Raw genomic sequence first — 18164 nt, 5'->3', positions numbered from 1 at the left:
GAGTGGCAACTTTTAGGGATCTATGGACTTGGACCCAAATGGTCCAGTTTTATTTAACATTGTTTCATGAAGACCCAGGAGGATAGAAGTGTTCACGGTGGGCTTACTTGATTCAGAAACTCCAGTGATCTGCATTTGATTCGAGTGAAATTGGAATCAGGTTTTCAGGTTTAATATCATTGGCATATGCAGTACCGAGAAAAGTATTCACCCCCCCCCCCCCCACCCCTCTGGAAGTTTTCATGTTTTATTGTTTTACAACTGTGGAAGTCGAATCCGGATAAAGTCACTCAGAGACCGTATAAGTACAAGCTCGTTATTCAAAGCACCCGGGGCTTACTCAGTTAATCACTAGACTGTTCCTGTCCGATCCACTAACTAACTCACAATTCCCCTTACAAATGGATATATTTGTTCAGATACTGCCACACAAGACAGCAAGACAGGCAAGGTTATCTACCACATGACAGTCTCGAAAGACAAATTACAGAATAGGCATAATGGCCTCACATACACAAAACAGACTGGAGCTGTCCTATCTTTGCATGACTACACAAGGAGATAAGCATTCTGAAACCCAGGCTGGCTACCTTAAAGAAGAAATATTGCTCAGCATTGAATAACAAAATTAGCACATCTGTTGATCATCAGCGGTTTCTTTCAGAAAAACAGACTGCTATTGTTTAATGTGTTAACCCTTTTACATACTTTATCACAACATTGAATCACTGCTATTCCATCAGAAACAAGAGGAGATCTGCAGATGCTGGAAATCTAAAGCAGCACACACAAAATCCTGGAGGAACTCAGCAGGCCAAGGAACACCTATGGAATAGAGTATAGTCAAGTCAGTCCTGATGAAGGGTCTCGGCCTGAAACGTCGACTGTATTCTTTTCCATAGATGCTGCCTGACCTGCTGAGTTCCTCCAGCATTTTGTGTGTGCCACTCTGATTCAATGTTGTAAAACAAAACATGAAAACTTCCAAAGGGGGTTGAATACTTTTTATAGGCACTGTACCATGAACTTTGTTGTTTTGTGGCAGCAGTACATGTCGATACATAACAAAAATTATAAATTACAGTAAGTATATATAAAAATATAAATTAAATAAGTAGTGCAAAAAGAGAGGGGAAAAATACTAAGGAATGTTTGTGGGTACATAGATCATTCAGAAATCTGATGGCGGAGGGCAGAAGCTGTTCCTGAAACATTGAGTGTGACTTCAGGCTTTTGTACCACCTCCTTGATGGTAGCAATGAGATGAGGGCATGTCCTGGGTAATGGGGTCCTTAATAATGGATACAGACTTCCTGAGGCATCATGTTTTCAAGGTGTCCTCAATGCTGGGGAGGCTAGTGCCCATGATGGAGCTGGCTGAGTTGGCAACTTTCTGCAGCTTTTTCCGGTCCTGTGCAGTGGCCCCTCCATACCAGATGGTGGTGCTGTCCATGGTGCACTTATATAAATTTGTGAGTGGTTTTGGTGACTTTCTCCTCAAAGTCCTAACGAAATTTTGGTGACAGAGTCTCCAGTGCTGAGCCTGGTGCTATGGCTCAAGAGCAGAGAGGTGGAGAGGACTGGAGTGTTGGTAGGAGATTCCTGAGTCAGGGGAACAGTTGAGGTCCTGATAGAGATATCAGGATGGTTTGTTGCCTCCCTAGTATCAGGTTCAGGGATATCTCGGATCGGGTCCATGGCATTCTCAAGGGTGAGGATGAGCAGCCAGAAATCTTGGTACATATTGGCACCAATATCATGGGTAGACCAGGTGAGGAGGTCCTGAAGAGAGATTTGTGGTAGCTAGATAGAAAGCTGGACCTCCGGGGTAGTAATTTCTGGATTGCTGCCTGCGCCATTTGCCAGTGAGTGTAATAATCGGATGACTTGGCTGGTGAATGTGTGGCTGAGGAACTGGCGCAGGTGGCAGGGATTCAGATTTATGGATCATTGGGATCTTTTCTGGGGAAGGTATGACCTGTACAAAAAGGGACCGGTTACAGCTGAACCTGGGGCGGGGTCCAATATCCTTGCAGGCAGGTTGGCTAGAGTTGTTCAGGTGGGCTTATACTAATTTGGCAGGGGGATGAGTGCTGAAGTTAGTTAGTTGACAAATAGAGGCAATGTGCTGGACTCCTAACAGAGAGGTTGATGATAGGGTAAAACTGCAGACAACAGAATGAGTTGTAACGTAAAAGGCGGACAAAATTGAAAAGGGTGAATACAGGGCTGAAGGTGTTGTATTTGAATGTGTGGTGTATATGGAATAAGGTAGATGAACTTGTAGCACAGTTGCAGATTGGTATGATGTTATAGGCATCACTGAATCAAGGCTGAAAGATTATAGCTGGGAACTTAATGTCCAAGGATACACATTGTATCGAAAGGACAGGCAGGAAGGCAGAGGGGCTGGCATTACTCTGTTGGTAAAAAAAGAATGACATCAAATTCTTAGAAAGAAGTGACAAAGGTATTGAATCATTGTAGATAGAGCTGAGGAAAAGCAAAGGTAAAATGACACTGATGGGAGTTATATACAGAACCCCAGACAATTGTAAGGATGTGGTCTACAATTTACAATGGGAGATAGAAAATGCATGTCAGAAAGGCAATGTTACAATAGTCACGGAAGATTTCAGTATGCAGGTAGATTGGGAAAATCAAGTTGGTGCTGGATTCCAAGAAGGGGAGTTCGTAGAATGCCTACAAGATGGCTTTTTCAGGCGGCTTGTGGTTGAGCCTACTAGGGGATCAGCTATTCTGGATTGGGTGTTGTGCAAAGAACCAGAATTGATTACAGAACATAAGGTAAAATATCCTTGGGGCACATGATCATAATATGATCAAATTCACCCTGACATTTGAGAAGGAGAAGCTAAAGTCAGATGTGTCAGTATTACAGTGAAGTAACGGGAATTACAGAGGCATGAGAGAGGAGTTGTCCATAATTGATTGGAAAAGAACACTGGCAGGGAGGAGGGCAGAGGAGCAATGGCTGGAATTTCTGGAGGTAATTCGGAAGGCACAGGATATATACATCCCAAAGAGCAAGAAGTATTCTGAAGACAAGATGACACAACTGTGGCTAACAAGAGAAGTCAAAGCCAACATAAAAACCAAAAGAGAGGACATATAATAGAGAGAAAATTGGTGGGAAGCTTTTAAAAACCAATAGAAGGCAACTAAGAAAGTCATTCGGAAGGTAAAGATGGAATACGTAAGTAAGCTAGCGAATAATATTAAAGAGGATACCAAAAGTTCCTTCAGGTACATAAAGTGTAAAAGAGAGGCGAGAGTGGATATCAGACCGCTGGAAAACGATGCTGGATAGGTAGTAATGGGAGACAAGGAAATGGCAGAGGAACTGAATAAATATTTTGCATCAGTCTTCACCGCAGAAGATGCTAATAATAATAAGTAGTTCATTGATACCGAGTGGGAAATTCATTTGTTAATGCAGCATTTAAAAACACACTTAGCAGTGTGCGGGCTTAATAATAAAATACAGAATAATAATATACCCGATAATAATGTACAATAATGTACAAAATAATAAAGCAGAGACTGTTGTACTATAATGTGTGTTCCCCTTATACAACAGAGATGAACTGTTGTACATGCTTTTGGTAGGAAAGATTTTCTGTCAGGATCCAGCAGTATAGTGGAGTTTCCAGGTGTCAGGGGTCATGTGTGTGAAGTTATCAAAACTAAAGAGAAGGTTCTTGAGAAACTGAAGTCACCTGGACCAGATGGTGTACACCTCATCTTTCTGAAAGAGGTGGCTGAAGAGATTAAGGAGGCATTAGTAATGATCTTTCAAGAATCACTAGAATCTGGAATGGTTTTGGAAGACTGGAAAATTGCAAATGTCACTCCACTCTTCAAGAAGGGAGAGAAGCAGAAAAAAGGAAATTATAAACCAGCTACTCTGACCTCAGTGGTTGGGAAGATGTTGGAGTCGATTATTAAGAATGATGTCCAGGCTATTTGTAGACACAGGATAAAATAGGGTATAGTCAGCATGGTTTCCTTGAGGAGAAATCTTGCCTGACAAATCTGTTGGAATTCTTTGAAGAAATAGCAAGCAGGATAGACAAAAGAGAATTGGTTGATGTTGTTTACTTGGATTTTCAGAAGGACTTTGACAAGGTACCTCACATGAGTCTGCTTAACAAGCTATGAGCCCATGGTTTTACAGGAAAGGTTCGAGCATGGATAAAGAAGTGGCTGATTGGTAGGAGACAAAGAGTGGGAATAAAGGGAGCCTTTTCTGGCTGGTTGCCACTGACTAGTGGTGTTTCACTAGTGGGTCTGTGTTGGGACCAATTCTTTTTACGTTATTTGTTAATGATTTAGATTATGGAATTATAGCTTTGTTGCAAAATTTGAAGACCGTATGAAGATAGGTGGAGGGGCAGGTAGTTTTGAGGAAGTAGAGGCTACAGAAGGACTTTGACAAATTAGGAGAATGGACAAAGCGCTTTGTGTGTGTTGCTTTGGATTTCCAGCATCTGCAGACTTTCTCGTGTTTATAAGATGGAATACAGTGTTGGGAATGGTATGGTTATGCACTTTGGTAGAAGAAATGAAAGGATTGACTGCTTTCTACATGGAGAGAAAATACAAAATACAAAGAAAATACAAAATAGAAAATACAAAGGGATTTGGGAGTCCTTGTGCAGGATTCCCCTAAGGTTAATTTGAATGCTGAGTTTGTGTCGAGGAAGGCAAATGTTATGTTAACTTTCATTTTAAGGGGACTAGAATATAAAAGCAAGGATGTGATGTTGAGAGGTACAGAAGCCTGAAGGTACACACTCAGCGAATCAAGAACAGCCTTTGCCATCTAATTCCTAAATGAACATTGAACCCATGAGCACTGCCTCACCTTTTTCATTATATTGCTTTTTTTCCACTTTTTAATTTAACTATTTAATATACATACAGTTGCAAGAAAATATTTGTGAACCCTTTGCAATTACCTGGTTTTCTGCATTAATGACTCAAAATATGGTCTGATCTTCATCTAAGTCACAATAACAGACAAACACAATCTGTCTAAACTAATAAGACACAAACAATCGCCCTTCTGAACAATGCTGTGTACATCATTTAAACAAACAGAGTCTAGGTTCAGAAAAGTATGTGAACCTCTGGGTAATGACTTCTACAAAAGTGATTTGGGGTCAGGTATTCCAATCAATGAGATGAGATTGGAGGTGTGGGAGTCCTGGAGGTAGAGGTGCCCTGTCTTATTAAAAAAAAGACACAAAGTTCATTTACTGACAAAGTCTGCAGGAGTCAGGGTAGCAGTCTGTCACCTGAAGCTTAATAGAAGGTGGATGGTGCAACGAGAGTATGATCTGAAAGACAAGAGTAAATTAACAACAGAATGGCTTAAAAAGAAGAAAATCATGTTTTGGAATGGCCGAGTCAATTGAAATGCTGTGGCATGACCTGAAGGTGACTGTTCATGCAAGGTATTCCAGAAATATTGATGAACTGAAACAGTTTTGTATAGAGGAATGGTCTAAAATTTCTCCTCACATTATGTATCTGATCAGCAGCTACAGGAAACATTTGGTGGAGGTTATTGCTGCTAAAGGAGATTTTACCAGTTCACATACTTTTTCCAGCTGAGACTGAATGATTAAATGATGTATTCAATAAAGACATGAAAAGTACAATAATTTGTGTGTTACACACACAAAATGCTGGAGGAACTCAGCAGGCCAGGCTGCATCTCTGGAAGAAAGGTCAGTCGACTTTTCGTGCTGAAAACCTTCGGCAGGACTGGAGGGAAAAAAAAGCTGAGGAGTAGATTTAAAAGATGGGAGGAGGGGAGAGTGAACTACCAGGTGATTGCTGAAACCTGGAGGGGCTGAAATGATTTAAAGAGCTGGAAAATTAATTGCTGAAAGAGACAGAAGGCCATGGAAGAAAGAAGAAGGGGGAAGGAGCACCAGGGGAGGCGATGGGCAGGCAAGGAGATAAGGTGAGAGAGGGAAAAGGGAATGGGAAATGGAGAGGAGGGGGTGGGGGTCATTACCAGAAGTTTGAGAAATCGATGTGATGCCATCAGGTTGGAGGCTACCCAAACAAAATATAAGATGTTGTTCCTCCAACCTGAGTGTGGCCTCATCACGACAGTGGAGGAGGCCATGGATGGACATACCGGAATGGGAGTGAGAAGTGGAATTAAAATAGGTGGCCACTGGGATATCCTGCTTGTTCTGTAGATTGGGAGACCGCTTCGCCGAGCATCTACACTCGTCCACCGGAACAGGGAAGGGAAGGGGGCAGGCGATTGGGGCTGAGAGGAAAAGTGGATCAGCCATAATAAAATAGCGGAGCAATCTCAATGGCCAAATCACCGAATTCTGCTCCTTTATCTTACGGTCATATGGTCTAATATAGACACTGTTCTGCCTCCTTTGTAGTTGTATGGAAGGTGGATTTTACCCTGTAGGAAATAAGATTGTAAGGCATGAAAGAGTAAATGAGCTTCTCTCCTCTGGTTGGCTTGTTCACATATTGTATCAGGAGTCCATCCTGGACATATTTGTGTCCCACCTAAACTTTTTGTACTAAGAAGGTGCCAATCAATATTAGTGAAGTTGAGGTCTCCTATGACAGCAACCCTGATATTTTGCAACTTTCCAAAATCTGCTTCCTGATCGGCACCTCAGTGTCTCTGTTGCTATTGGTTGGGAGAGGTGGTGTAGAGAATATTCCCAGTATAGTGACTGTTCCTTTCCTGTTCCTGATTAACCCCCACACTGACTCAGTGGACAATATCTCCACAGGTTCCCCTCTTTCTGTAGCTGTGATACTATCACTGGTTCCTTAAGGTTGTTGTACTATGTATTAAATGTTCCTCACCAAGTCCAGCTCTTGGCCTTCACATGTGGCTGAGCTACGAATCCCTGCAGAACCATTTCTACTGACAGGAGGAGCAAAGGTGGGTTACTGCTGTCTTAAAACCAGTTGCCTCAGGCAGGTGGGCCTCATTGGCTGTGGTTGGCAGCCCATCGGGAGGGAAAATTCTGATCTCAATGCTCCACTGCCTCACAGCTCTACCCACGTATGGAGAAGGTTTGGGAGTAAATTCTGAGGAAATAAAACCTGATTCTAATTCTGAAAAATAGGAGCTGGAGTTCCTAGGGCAGTTCGATGCTGACTTGGCAACTCCTACAATATTGCTGGTTCCAACTGTATTGGTCTCTGCCATTCCTTTGGGTTCATCGGCTGCATGGAGAGGGAGAGCCTGCTACACGGGCAACAGCTTGCTCTCCACTTCGAACTGCCCAGGCTTGTGTATCTAGACAGCTAGGATGCAACATCCATGGTCGACCTTGACCAACCGAAGGCCTCATGTTTAGCAATGCCATTCCTTTACCTTTCTCCCTGTCCCTTTGGAAACATCTCAATCCCAGAAACATCCAGGAGCCTCTCATGCTTTTGTGACAACCAAGTCTCAATAATCTCTCTCTAAAATCTCAGTGGACTATTCTGTCATACCACCTTCCACAGTCCTTCTCTAATCATGCCTATTGAACCAAAGCTTGAACCAAAACTTTCTCACCTCGAGGCCCATTTCCCTCACCAATCTCCACTTCCACTGTCCATCTTGTTGCCAAACAGTATTGAACACTTGTTTTAACCTGATCTGGGTGCTGCATTGACAAGAGTGTTTGTGCCAGAGCTGACCTATATGAATACCTCCCAATCCTAATAAAGTGGCCACTGAGTGTATGTCAGTGATCTGCTGCTGTAGCCCATCCACTTCAAGTTGAACATGTGTATTCAGAGATGCTCTTTTGCACACCATTGCTGTAGCATGTGGTTATCTCCTTCCTGTCAGCTTGAAACTCTGACCTCTCTCATTAGCAAGGTGTTCTCTCCCACAGAACAGCCACTCACTGGTTGTTTTTTTGTTTTTCACACCATTCTCTGTAAATTCTAGAGACCATATGAAAATCCCGGGAGTTTAGCAGTTTCTGAGATACCCAAACCACCTCGTCTGGCACCAACAATCATTTCATGGTCAAAATCACTTAGATCAGATTTCTTCCCCCTTTCTGATGTTTGGTCTGAACAGCAACATGATGGACTGATTTAGGTATATTATGTGTACAAGCATACTAATAAAGTATGCACTGAGTGTCTGATGTATTGGAATAGCGGTAATCAATGCCGGCAGGGTTTCTAAAGCGTGACACCCACAATGTGGAGGAATTCAGCTCACCTGGTCTCACCTATCACCTGCCAGCTCCTCCCCCCACCTTATTCTGGCCTCTGCCCCCTTCCCCTACAGCCCTAATGAAGGATATCACTTGAACCATTGGTGCTGACTGACCTGAGTTTCTCCAGCATTTTGTGCGTGTTGCTCAACATTTCCAGCATTTCTTGTGTCCACAGTTTGCTTGGAGCACGTTTTGTTTTCAATAAATTCTTGCCCCTTACTGCCCGCAGTCTTCGTCGTCCTGGGGATATGTATAGCTGTGCAGCTGGGCACCAACCCAGACTGGATGTTCTTCTGCTGTTTCGCCGGCGTGTTCATGTTCTACTGCGCTCACTGGCAGACGTACGTCTCCGGGACGCTGCGTTTCGGCATGTAAGTATTGGCCAGGTTGAGAAAATCCACAAACTGTTCTCCCCCCACCCTGATGCCTGGTGGCTGGAGGTTCCCTGAATACCTAAGGTGTAACTGGCCTGTTCCTCCCCTTGGGCTCAACCATGGACCCCTCAGGTGGGGAGTGTTGTTAGAGCCCAAGTGATTTCTATGCACATTTTTCCTTTTGAATGGGTCACCTAGCTGCTTTAGCTAACAAATTCCACTTTAGGTTTGAACAGTACAGGCCCTTTGGTCACGAAGTTGTGCTGCCCTTTTAATCTACTCCAAGATTAATCTAACTTTTCCCTGTGCGCACCCTCCACTCTGTGTATAAAAAAAAAACTTCCTCTGACATCCTCTCTATCCTTTCCATCAATCGCACTGATAGTATGACCACTCGTATTAGCCATTTTCATCCTGGGAAAAAGTCTCTGGCTGTCCGCTTGATCTGTACCTCTATCAAATTGCCTCATATCCTTCTTTGCCCCAAAGAGAAAAGCACCAGCTCGCTCAGCCTCTCCTCATAATGCTGTCTAATCCAGGCAGCATCCTGGTAAACCTCCTCTGTACCCTCTCTAAATCTTCCACATCCTTCCTATAATGAGGCAATAATTTGAGCATCGAACATAGAACAGCACAGGCCCTTGGTCTGCAATGTTGCGCTGACCCTTTAACCTGATCCAAGATCAGTTTAACCCTTCCCTCCCACATAGCCTCCATTTTTTGTTCATGCATGTGCCTATCTAAGAGTCTCCTAAATGCCCCTAATGTACTTGCCTCTACCATCACCCCGGCAGCGAGTTCCACGTACCCACCACTCAATGCATTTTTAAAAAAAGCTAACTTTGACATCCTCTCTATGCTTTCCAGTAATTACATTAATTAGCTCGCTCAGCCTATCCTCGTAAGACATGCTCTCCAATCCAAGCAGCATCCTGCTAAATCTCTGCACCCTCTCTAAATCTAATGCATCCTACCTCCTAATGAGGGAATAATTTGAACTTAGAACATCGAACAGTACAGGCCTTTTGGCCCACGGTGTTGTGCCAACCATTTAACCTACTCCAGGATCAATCTAACCCTTCCCTCCCACAGAGTCCTCTTCCCTTATATGCCCCTAATGTACCTGCCTCAACCACCATAACTGGCAGCGCGTTCCATCGACCCATCGCTCGCTGTGTACAAACGGAAACCTTCCTCTGGCAACGCCCGCCCAATGTTGCCCAGTTTGTCCTTTGAGATGCTGTGGGGTAGACCTAGGCCATCATTGCAAGGAGCTGTTATGCTTTATGCCTCTTGGTGCATTTTTGCTCTGTGCGCATTATTTCACTGAGTTCTAATTATTCCCTGACCGACAGATTTGACGTCACTGAAACCCAGCTCTGCATTGTATCAGCACAAGTTGTGATGGTGGTTTGGGGGCCCTCAATGTGGAACACGCCGGTAAACAGCAGTCTTGCGGGTGCACACACAATGACTGCAGCCTATCAAAATGGCCATTCCGTAATGCATCACAGTCAATAACGTCCTCATCCCCCTCCGATCCACCAGCCATTCCCGATCAAGAATTAACCCTAGAAATACCAGTGGCATACAAAGCCTAGATGGAGTGGATGTGGAGAGGATGTTTCTTTTAGTGGGGGAGTCGGGCCAGGAGACTCAGTCTCAGAATAGAGGGACATCATTGAACAAAGATGAGAAATTCCTTTAGCCAGGAGGTGGTGAATCTGTGGAATTCATTGCCACAAGCAGCTGTGGACATCATCATTAGGTATATTTTAAGTGGGGGCTGATAAAGGTTCTTGTTTAGTGTGTCAAAGGTTACGAGGAGAAGGCAGGAGAATGGGTTTGAGAAGGAAAATAAATCAGCCATGATGGAATGGCAGAGCGGGCTGAATGGCCTAATTCTGCTCCTCAGTCTCTGGCATCTTCATTCCAGAAAGGTCATAGGGTCATAGAACTCTTAACAGGCCCTTCAGTCCAGGGGTTCCCAGCCTGGGGTCCACAGACCCCTCAGTTAATGGTAGGAGTCCATGGCATAACCCATGCTGAGTTGTTATTCTGGTTAGCCCCATTGAGCTGCACCCAGAATGTAGCTCTCCACATCCCTCCAATCTATGTACCTGTCGGAATTCCTCTTGCATATTGAAATCGAACCTGCATCCACGCTTGCGCTGGCAGCTCACTGCACACTCTCACTACCCTCTGATTGAAGAGTTGCCCCTCAGATTTCCTTGAACCCTTTCACCTTTCACCATTAACCCTTGATGTCTAGTTCTAGTCTCACCCACCTTGAAAGGAATTAACCTACTTGCATTCACTTTACCTATACCCCACATAACTTTGTACACCTTAAGGTAGCGTAGGGGAGTGGTTTTTGTGACTGCTCCACTGTTCACACTGCAGAAGGTAGGCAAGGTGAATTACTGTAATACATTTCAGGCTCCAAGTGTGTCTAGTTGACGAAAGGGGTGAAAGGTGCAACAAGGAATGAAACCTGTTTGCACCCAGTGCCAGCCACTCATGTTTGTTTATTTCTATAGCACGGTAGCAGACCCAAGCCTGCACATCCCAATTACACCCAGTTACTAACCTGCACGTCCCAATTACACCCAGTTACTAACCTGCACGTCCCAATTACACCCAGTTACTAACCTGTGCGTCTTTAGAATGTGGAAGGAGAACACCCGGAGGAAACCCGTATGGGCGTGGGGAGAGTGTGGAAACTCCTTACGTGGCAGAATTGAACACGGGTCACTGGCACTGTAAAGCATTACGCTACAGTTCCGCCCCTAACAATGTTCCATGACCAGGAATCAAACCCTGGTTGTGCTGACCCCTAAAACCATAAGACTGTAAAATGCAGGAGCAGAATTAAGCCATTCAGCCCATTGAGTCTGCTCTGCCATTGCATCATAGCTGATTTGTTATCCCTCTCAATCCCATTCTGCCTTCTCCCTGTAACCTTTGACAGCTAAATAACCAAGAACCTGTTAACCTCTGCTTTAAATATACCCAATGACTTAGTAATGAATTCCACCGTTTCTCCACCCTCTGGCTAAAGAAATTTCTCCTCATTTCTATTACAGTGATTGTGACTTTACTCTGAGTCTGTGCCCTCTGGTCCTAGACTATCTCACTGTAGGAAACATCCTCTCCACATCCACTCTGTGTCTTCTGGTCCTAGACTCACCCACTAGAGGAAACATCCTCTCCATATCCACTTTATCTGTGCCCTCTGGTTCTAGACTCCCCCAGTACTGGAAACATCATCTCCACACCCATTCTATCTGTGCCCTCTGGTCCTAGACTCCTCCACTATTGAAAACATCCCCTCCACACCCACTCTATCTGTGCCCTCTGGTCCTAGACTCCTCCACTATTGAAAACATTCTCTCCACTTTCACTCTGTCGAGGCCTTTCAACATTCGATAGGTTTCAATGAGATCCGCTTTCATCCTTCTAAACTCCAGTGAGTACGTGCCCAAAATTAGTAAATACTCCTCATGCTACTCTTTCATCCCCAGAATCATTCTCTTGATTAACCACGAGGCCATCGAAGAACCTGTCAGAAATATTCTCCCATTTGTTCTCCCCGCATTTCCATCCACTACTGCTGGATTCTCCCACAACCCACACCCCAAGGGCAATTTATGGCAGTCTGTTAATCATCCCACGCACTTTTGGGATATGGGAAGAAACCCGAAAACACTCTCTTGTGGGATAATGTGTAAACTCCACGCTGACAGCAGTAGGTCCCGTAACCTTTGACCAATCAGGAACCTATCAATCTCTGCTTTAGGCATACTCAATTATTTGGCCTCCACAGATGTCTGTGTCAATGAATTCCACAGAGTTACTACCCTCTGGCTAAAGAAATTCCTCCTCATCTCTGTTCTAAATGGGCATCCTTCTATTCCGAGGCTGTGCCCTCAGATACTAGACTCCCCCACTATAGGAAATATCCTCCCCACATTCACCCTATCTAGGCCATTCAATATTCGATAGGTTCAATGAGTACCCTTCCCATTCTTCTACACTTTGGCGCGTACAAGCCCAGAGCCATCAAATGCTCCTCATATGTTAACCCTTTCATTCCCAGAATCATTGTGAACCTCCTCTGGACCCTTTCCAATGCCAGCACATCTTTTCGTAGATAGGGGGCCTAAAACAGCTCACAAATACTCTGTGCAGTCTGACCAATGCCTTATAAAGCCTCAGCATTACATCTTTGGTTTTATATTCTAGTCCCCTCGAAATTGCTTTCTTCACCATCGACTCAACCTGCCAGCAGTCCTACACAAAGACTCGCAAGTCCCTTTGCACCTCTGATTTTTGAATCAGAGCAGGCAGGCATGTTTTAATAACCAAGCAAAATTATCCACCCAATGCCTTCAGTAGAGATCAGCTTGATGATGGAGAGGCCTTTCCCCAATCCTAGCAGCTCCTCGGCAATGCCTACAATGACCCTTTCTCTAACTCAAGCAGACAATAACAGCAACAATTGATTCTCTCTTTTGAAGGGTTCTGCACCATAAGACAGAATTAAGTCCCTTGGCCCATCGAGTCTTCTCCTCCAATCCACCAGGGCTGATTCCTTAACCTTCTTGTTATAAGGATTAACTCTGAATAATAATGATTATTAGGCATAGCGTGAATCTGTATTTACTGACAAGTACCTTTATTAGTTCAGCTAACAAACACTAATTTTACAAAACAAGAAACCTGTGTTCATACCCACCAGGTTTCCCTCACCCTCATGAACGTCAAAGTAGAGAAAAGGTGTCTACGCCAGCCAGCTATTCTTCTTGATCCGGATGTAATCTCTACGTGTCCAGTGTGGGATCATCTACTACACGCTGGTTGGTCTCCACAGAATGGTTGCTGCCTGTCTCTCAAAATCCTCTATAATTATTCTTTATTTTATGGGATCAATTATGACGTTTCAGTGCTATGTGCACATGGCCTGTGTCAGGTCCAGGTTCTCATTGGATGTGGCCCAGGACTAAAAGTGTTATTACTTTATGGCTATTTCCTCAAGCCTTGTGTCTGTTGTTCTGTCCAACTTGGACTGGTTCAAGCCAGTCTGACCAGGTCAGCCAAGCACTGGGCCCAGACGACCAGAGTCACTGGCTGTTCCTGCCATTTAACATAATAAACAGCTTCTTACCGGAGAATGGTCTCAGGTTTAGCAGATCCTCACAGTAACTCCTTGTGTTCATGTTCAGTTGCTTTTGATTAAGTTATCCTTGAAGAAGAACCAGTTCACAAAATGGCTGCCTTCATTCGTGTTCACTGATTTGTAGATTGTAATTCTTTCTGGCCCACACGCTCAACCTCGTTTTCCTGCACCTTCTCCCTGTAACCTTTGACATCCTTATTAATTAAGAACCTACACCCTTCACTTTAAATCTACCCAATGACTTGGCCTCCACAGCTGTCTGTGGCAATGAATTCCACAGATTCGCCACCTTCTGGCTAAAGAAAATCTTGCTCATATCTGTCATAAAAGGATATCTTTCTATTCTGGTCCTAGACTTCCCCACTAATGGGGAAACATCCTCTCCACATCCATTCTGACTAGGCCTTTCAAAATACGATAGGTTTCAGGAAGATCCCCTCTCATTCTTAACTCCAGTGAGAACAGGCCCAGAGCCATCACCTGCTCCTAATGCATTAACCCTGTCATTCCTGGGGGAAAGGTCAACGATTAGTGATTTTAAGCTGAGGAGGGGGAGGGTCTAATAGAGCACGTTACTCCTGGTGTGATGCATGGCAGAACAGCAATTGCTTTGGGTTGGACTAACTTTCTCTGAATAGCTATAACTCTGATTTATGCTTTTTTTTGCCCAATCAGAATTGATGTGACTGAAGTGCAAATCTTCATAATTGTCCTGTTTTTATTGGCCGCCAGCGGAGGAACAGCATTTTGGGAATCGATGGTAATTGACCTCGAATCTAAATTCTGATCTACCACCTCTTCATCTTTCTTGGGTAGGGGTGACAGCAGCAAATGGCAGGTAGGGAGAGGCAGTGATGGGGTTGTGGGAGGATATAGACCTTTGGAGGCAAAGGAGACTCCTCCTGCCTTCAGGCTCCAAAATGGAAAACAAAGGAAACCCGTAGAGTGGTTCCAAAATCTACACTCAGTAGCCTCTTTTATGAGGTAGAAGAGGGGAACCTGCTGTAGCCCACTGTTAACCACTTCAAAGTTTGACATGTGCATTCAAAGATGCTCTTCTGCACATAACTGTTGTAACACATTGCTGTTTGAGTTACTGTCATCTTCCTGTCAGCTTGAACCAATCTGGCCATTCTCCTCTGACCTCTCTCATGATTTTTTTTTCATTTTTGTACTATTTTTTCATTTTTTCATTTTTGTAAACTGTGGAGACTGTTGTGTGTGAAAACCCCAGGAGATCAGCAATTTCTGAGATACTCAAACCACCCTATCTGGCACCAACAATCATTCCATGGTCAGTGTCACTTGGATCACATTTCTTCCCCATTCTGATGTTTGGTCTGAACAACAACTGAGCCTCTTGACCATGTCTTCATGCTTTTATGCATAGAGTCGCTGCCACATCATTGGCTGATTAAATATTTGCATTAATAAGTAGATGTACCTAATAAATGTATGTCCTTTGCCTCAAACCCCCTGAATTTGCTGTTGTCCTCTTAACTGCATGGAAAGCCATCTAGTGTCCACATTTTGTGTGGTTTTTACTTCAAGCTTTTGCTCTGGTCTGTTCAGTGATTTTTTTTTGTTAAACACGTTGTTGGAATGTTGCATTTTGATTTTCAATGTTTGGGATGTAAATTCCTGAAGCTGGAGACTTCTAATTCCTGGTTTTGGCAAAAGGGAAAACCAGGCCATTAATGGTGTGCAGTTCTTCTGAAGCCCATCACCCCTTTAGTGGGGCATAGGCCACCAACAGCAGCTCACCAGAGTCCTGAGCCCTGTGGCTTCCACTTTGAATGTGACTTCAAATATCTTCTAGGCGAAGGCCCTTTGGCTCCCAGGGATGAGGTCTTCTAGAGCTTCTCTTGGTGTTTCTGTAGCTCTTTTTCTGCAGGATGGTGTTGCTGGCCCATGCCCAACCCTCTTGCTTTTGCAGCTGGGCTTGGGACCATTCATGATGGAATTGTGAGCAGCTCTGGTCCCCTATTATAAGACATGGGAACAAAATTGGGCCAATCAGCTCAGCAAGTTCGATCATTCCCTCATTGCTAATTTATAAGGAGGATCTGGGGGCTTTGGAGATGGGGCAGGAGAGTTTCACCAGAATATTTCTTGGATTTGAGAGCATACGGAGAGGTCAGACAAACTTGAATTGTTTTCTCTAGAGTGTCAGCAGCTAATCGTGTGACATAAAAGTCTTCTTTCTAGAAGTCTGTAGAACGATGTGAGGCACAGATAGGTTCGATATTTGGAGTCTCTTTCTGTAGGGTGAAAATGCCAAATATTAAGTGTGAGATTTTGCAATTTGGAGGGATATAGACAGTGTGTGAACGGACGGGAGGTGGAGCGATATAGACCGCATGCGAATGGATGGGAGGTGGAGGGATATAGACCGCATGCGAACGGATGGGAGGTGGAGGGATATAGACACTGTGCGAACGGGCAGGAGGTGGAGGGATATAGACCTCGTGCAAATGGGCAGGAGGTGGAGGGATATAGACCACGTGCGAACGGGCAGGAGTTGAAGGGATATAGACACTGTGCAAATGGGCAGGAGGTGGGGGGATATAGACAGCGTGCGAATGGGCAGGAGGTGGAGGTATATAGACCACGTGCGAACGTGCAGGAGGTGGAGGGATGTAGACCCCGTGCGAACGGGCAGGAGGTGACTTTTAAATTAGCACAGCCAGATGGGTTGTTGGGCTTGTTCCTGCACTGTACTGTTCTGGCAGAATCCAGGTGGCAGTGGCATCCTGTTTGAAAGCTTTCAGCCAATTGAGGTTTTAAAAACTTGCTTGAAGGAATGAGAGGTGGTCAGGTTGTAAGGCTGTCTCATGCTGAACATGAGAGGGCATAGCTCAGCTGAGTGTGTAATGTGTGGGTGTGTGTGACAGACTGGCACTCCAAGGCACCTACTGTCAATGCTGCCCTTCAAAGCACACCCCAACACTTCTATAAGTCCTTAAATATTTAAGTTCAAGTTTATTTGTCAATCTGCATACAGCCAAAAGAAACCGTGTTCCTCCAGGGTCAAGGTGCAATACGTTATCCTGACAGTCACACACAGCACATAAAATTATGATACAGAAAAACACAGTCACAAAAAATTGAAATAATATGTCCCGTCCCTGAGTATAGATGGATGGTTCAGAGATGTTGCCCTGGAGCCACAATTCTGCAAAATGAGGCCACAGCAGTTCCTTGTATTGCATAGTGCAGCTTCAGGCAAAGGGAATTCAGCGCGTCTCCCACTGAGTGAACACTGGAGAGCAGCACCAACGGAGAGGGCTCACCCCCAACCCAGCATAGATGTGCTAGCATTGGAGAGTGTCCAGAGGAGGCTCCCGAGAATGAATAGTTAATATGAGGAACGTTTGATGTCTATGGTCCTGTACTCAGTGGAGTTTAGAAGAATGAGGGTGGGTTCTCATTGAAAGGCTGAGGTAGAGTGGACCTGGTGAGCATGTCCCTTTAGAACAGAGATGAAAAGCATTTCTTTAGCCAGAAGGTGATGAATCTCGAATTCTTTGCCAAGAACAGCTGTGGAGGCCTATTCATTGGGTATATTTAAAACGGAGGTTGATAGGTTCTTGATTAATAAGGATGCCAAAGGTTACAGGGAGAAAGCAGAGGAATGGGGTTGAGAGGAAAAATAAATCAGCCATAACTGAATGATAGGGCATTCTTGATGGGCCAAATGGCCTAATTTTGATCCTGTCTTATGGCCATTCTGCAGGGGTCCTGGTAGATATGTGAAGTCTTTGTCCATGTGAGCAGAGCTTATGTTTGGCCGGGAAAGCGAAATTTTAAATAGCCCAAAGCGAGTTTGAACTCTGCCAGGGCCACAGATCTTCAGCTGGGCCTGTTGTGCATTTTCCCTGCCAATCGTTTTGTTTCTAAAACAAGCTGAAGCACAGCTGCCGTGGAGAGAAAAGGGACGGTCGGTGTTTTGTGTTGGGATGCTTCATCTGGAGCGAAAGTGTAGAAGGAAGATGAGGAGTGGTGAGGCAGGGCCTGGTAGGTAACCTTTCTTTTTCTTTTACCCTCCCCCTTCCGTCTTCTAATCGGCACTCTGGTCTTTTCTCCTCACCTGCCTATCACCCCTCCCCCAGTGCCCACCCCTTCTTCCCTTTCTTCCATGGTCCACTCTCCTCTCCTGTCAGATTCCTTCAGCCCTTTAACTTTTCCACCATTCATCTCCCAGCTTTTTACTTCATCCCCATCCACCTGGCCTCACCTTTCACCTTCTAACTTGTTCTCTTTCCCTTCCCCTCCACCTTTTTTATTCTGGCAACTTTCCCTCCCTTTCTACTCCTGATGAAGGGTCTCGGCCTGAAATGCCGACTGTACTCTTTTCCATAGATG

The 18164-nt window shown here is 44.6% G+C and overlaps 1 protein-coding gene across 1 annotated transcript in view; it reads left to right on the top strand.

Annotated features, from left to right (window-relative positions):
• LOC140209885 (choline/ethanolaminephosphotransferase 1-like) overlaps positions 1-18164 on the top strand; it is a 105088-nt gene that overhangs the window by 60924 nt on the left and 26000 nt on the right. Inside the window, 2 exon segments of the mRNA XM_072278517.1 lie at positions 8476-8617; positions 14475-14559. Coding sequence (XP_072134618.1) covers positions 8476-8617; positions 14475-14559 — 227 coding nt within the window.

Source organism: Mobula birostris, chromosome 14, assembly GCF_030028105.1.
Source record: "Mobula birostris isolate sMobBir1 chromosome 14, sMobBir1.hap1, whole genome shotgun sequence".
NCBI lineage: Eukaryota > Metazoa > Chordata > Chondrichthyes > Myliobatiformes > Myliobatidae > Mobula > Mobula birostris.
The sequence above is the reverse complement of the archived record's forward strand: the minus strand, read 5'-3'. Positions and strand labels throughout refer to the sequence as shown.